Source organism: Asparagus officinalis, chromosome 8 (assembly GCF_001876935.1).
Source record: "Asparagus officinalis chromosome 8, Aspof.V1, whole genome shotgun sequence".
NCBI classification, from domain to species: domain Eukaryota; kingdom Viridiplantae; phylum Streptophyta; class Magnoliopsida; order Asparagales; family Asparagaceae; genus Asparagus; species Asparagus officinalis.
In genome coordinates this window covers 123990490-123994801 of record NC_033801.1, presented here as the reverse complement: position 1 = coordinate 123994801, position 4312 = coordinate 123990490, and the positions used below count along the sequence as shown (strand labels likewise).

Genomic DNA, 4312 nt, shown 5'->3' with positions numbered 1-4312 from the left:
AAAAGGAGTTCACTATTGTAGTTCTGCAAATAAATACGTATTGTCAAGTATTCTCGTCTTCAAGTTAATCTCCTTTTCCTTTCTTTCAGTGAGAGTAACAGGTGTCTCGAGATGGAGGCAAGGATACATTAAATTGGAGGGGTTACAACTACAGCTGCATGTAACGAGATCATTCTAGTTCAGCAGCAGGTATTTGATTCACTACGAGTAATAGGTCTACTTGCAACTACTCCATCCTATCGGTTCAAGCACTAGAAGTCTGTACACCTTCAACCATTACTCTTCTCTATTACTTGCCCAGGAAATCGAAGATGGGTTTAGTTTGTCCGGAAAAAAAAAAGATTGACGTTCTAATTACATATTAATGAGATCAAACTTCAAATTGAAAAGCTATGGTACAAACTCATTATATGTGAAAAGAGCTCACTGAACAATAAGAACCGGTACTATTTTATGCTTTTGGATCGTCTGTTCTGGTATATATCGGGAATGCATCACAAATTGAAAGGCAGGATTGAAGATTGTACGTCAAAGAGTGGAGGTGCTATGAATTAGGTTAAGCTAAGAAAATTATAATGGATCAAGAATATTTCAACACCGGAAAACATGAAAATATGACAAAAGTTACGAAAGGAGCGACGACGATCTCCATCAAGATTGTCAAACCAACCCACTGTGCAGGTAGTGGGGACCATGTGGGGCCCACGAGTTGGAGAAGCATCACGTTTTGCTTCACGTTTTGCTTTTGATGCATGGGCCATGAGCTGGAGAAGCATGCTAAGAGGCCCACTCACCCGACTTGTGGTTATAAATATTAATGTGAAGCAAAACCTAGGGCGGTGTGCATAGAGGGCGTGTGAGGCTTTTGCGGCTGCGGAACAGAACCGTGTGCGAAGGAGGCAGAGCGCAGGAGGACTTGTTGGCGACTACAGTGTGCACGCACAAGAGGTTTGAGCAAAGAGAATTTGATTTTGTGTAGCCTTTTTTGTTAGGGTTTGTGCATCCTTTTGTGAGAGATATTTGTGAGGGATTTGAGAGTTTGTTTGAAGGTTTAGATTGAGAGTGATTGTAAACCCTAGGTGTATTCTCTCCCTCTATTAGTAGATCTCCCCCCTCCTTGCCCCGTGGACGTAGGCAATTTGCCGAACCACGTAAAATTGGTTGTACTGCTATTTGGGTGATTTGTAATAGCTTTTTAGTTTCCCTCGACGCGCAGTCCTAGAGCTGACGAGAGGAAGAGCTAATATCTCACTTTGATGAGATATTAGGCTTCAGATTCTTGATCCCTTTGAGAAACAAGAATTCTTATTACAACCTGACTCTCTTGTTGTGCTGCCGAAGTGCTGCCAAAATTTCCGCTGTGCGCAACACCCACTGGAGGTAGCACCAGGTGGTCTGGATATACAGCGGTAATACTGCCAACACCTTTAGGATCATGGTTTGATCCCATTTACCTAATATTAAGTGTGAGAATCACACCGGTAGGGGTTGGGAATCGAACTCGGGCTTTGGCCCGGAGATTCTTGTGTCACCAACCAAAGTAGCTCAAATCACTAAAACAAAGACCTAAAAAATTCGAGATTGTACGAACATCTCAATTTTCCGTTATATATCGCGTTTCTTTATGACCGAATCAGTACGAATCATATCATGTGGGAAAATGTTGATCTCTATGTTCTATGCTTTTTAAACCTTGGTGTTCATTCACAATTTTCTAGGCTAGTGTTAAAATGCAAATTTTTCAGGGGGATAATGAGCAAAAGCTCCGAAAAGAAAAGTAAAAAAAAGAGTTTTGCTACAGGCACCCAAAATATGAGACCAATAAGAGGGACAAGTGAGCTATCCTCTTCCTATTGGATAATGAGTTAATCATCATTAATGATGGTCAACTCATTATCCAATAGGAAGGGGACACACCCCTCTATTGATCCCATATTTTAGGTCTTTAAGGAATTTAAAAAAAAAAAAATTTATGATCCCGGTTTATAACACGCCCTTGAATCCCTCAAAAGTCGGAAAGTGTAACCGCCTTGGACCCTTCCCGTGGTCACGGGTTTCAGTGAGCTTGCAAATTCATCCGAAACCCGAGTATCGTGAAGTGTTGTTTTCTATATACACCTCCAGATTTCCCATATTCGCAATGCATCCCTGAACGTTGATGTTTTTCTAGTTTACCCCAAATCTCCCACATTAGTTTTTTCTACCCTGGTTTTCAAAATCATCTGCGCCACGGCAATAAAGTTGATTTCAGAAAACCCCCTTAAAATTTGGGGGTTGTTGCACATAACTCCCTTGAACTTGGTTTATCTATTCTTACTTGACAAGGACAATATAGAAGTTAGATAGGATTCGTACTTCTGCTTCTTGTCACCTGACAAAGAGAAAATTTTAGCAGTTAGATAGGAATAAAAATGTCCAAAAGCTGTAACCTGATACAAATGACAACATTAAGTTAATGTCCTCAGCCATCATAGTTAAGTGACATAAGTTCCTTTTTTGTTTCTTCTTTTTTTTTTAAAAAATAATAATAAGTGAGATAAGTCTACAAGGATTTTCTCCCATTTACAATGTTAAGGTAGATTTTGTAATTAAAAAAAACCCATATAGTTTGGTGGGCTTCACAAATTTACCCTAAAAGTGACGATATTATTTCTCAATTTTATTAGAAAATACATGTTTCATCTCAAATGCAAAGTGAAAATTTTTTATTTACAAGAAATAAGTATACCTCCTCTTGTCAAACACAGAGTTAAAGATATGATTTGTATTTTCATACAACTTTATCAATATGGATTTAAGTAATGCACCTGAATTAAACATGAGTTTTGTTACAGGGACTCAAATATATGTGACCAATATGGGGGACTGTGAGGTGTCCCCCTCCTATTGATAATGAACTGACCATCATTAATGATGACCAACTCATTATGTAATAGAAGAGAGACATCTTACATCATGTTTGCTATATCCACTCCCAAACAGTAACTTTGGGAGTTGGATTGCCGAAAATGCCCTTTTGGACTTGGCCTGGTTTGGTTTGAGAGAAGGGCAATTTAGTCCTCCCACACCCCCAAAGTTACTGTTTGGGAGTGTGAATAGTTAGACCCATCTTACATGTCCCCCCTGTTGGTCCTATATTTTGGGTCATTGGATAATTTTCCATTAAACATTGCAAATTAGGACCACAACTTCACATCTTTGACCTTTAAATTTCTTAGATCTAAAATCCTAGTGACCTTGAAATTCCAAAACAAAATTTTGCATAAATAGGGCAAATTCCAAAGGGTGTTCTTGAAAACCTTGAGATTTCCAACAAAAACATGAATTAATAACAAGCTAACAACATTTATTAAGACAGAGAACAAAGAGGCAGGAATAATAACACTAGTCACCACAAAGAGATAATTTTGGAGTAAATAACTTGTTTGCACTATTTCCTTATGTGCAGGATCTCTCTCTCTCTCCCTCTCTCTCTCTAGAACGCCATTGTTTGCTTTCTGGCACATGCCAACAACTACCTCCTATCTTTGCCCCTGGTCTTTTCTCATATAATTTACTCGCAAAAATCCTATCTTTTTGAAGGAAAGGGCAGAATTGGGGGCCAAAGGTGAGACCTTTCCTTGCTTTTGATGGGCTTTTGGTGATGTTTCTGTACAGTGCTTAAAGTTTTGATCTTTGGGTATTGGGTTTTTGTTCTTGTGATCTTTGATTGTGTTTGTTTGCTGTAATTTCATCTGATGGGAAATGGGTCTTGCTGTTTTTGTTAGAAATTGTGAATTTCATGGCGCAATTTGTTGAATTCTCTCTTGGCTCAGTTGACTGATCTGTTTTCTGTGATATTGATTTGATTTGTTCATAGAGTGGGAATATCTATTGATTTAATTATACTTTTTGGGACTTCATTGAAGGAAAAACGTGTTGTTTGTGATTCAAAAAAATGTGTTTCTTATTTTCTTATGATTTTATCGCAATCATTAATTCTCTGTTTGTATTTAGATCCATACCACATGATTTTATCCTATCATCAAATTTTGATTGTGTTCAGGTTTCTCATTTGATTTTATTTCGTGAAACAATTTTATCTCTGTATTATACTCTAATCACTGTTTCTACCATATCATCCTTTTGTGGCAGGCAACTAAGCAGTAATAATCTCAAGAAGAAGCATCAAATATTTTTGATAATTTCTCTGTAAATTCATTCATAAATGGGTTCAGAAGGGCCTTCAGCGATCACAGTTCATGTAACTGGATTTAAGAAATTCCATGGTGTGACGGAAAATCCAACGGAGAAAATTGTCAGTAATTTGAAG

General features: G+C 37.9%; 1 protein-coding gene across 1 annotated transcript in view; it reads left to right on the top strand.

Annotated features, from left to right (window-relative positions):
* The window catches only part of LOC109822149 (pyrrolidone-carboxylate peptidase-like), a 10109-nt gene continuing 9179 nt past the window's right edge, over positions 3383 to 4312 (top strand). Inside the window, 2 exon segments of the mRNA XM_020388310.1 lie at positions 3383 to 3607; positions 4135 to 4311. Coding sequence (XP_020243899.1) covers positions 4208 to 4311 — 104 coding nt within the window. The 5' untranslated portion in view covers positions 3383 to 3607; positions 4135 to 4207.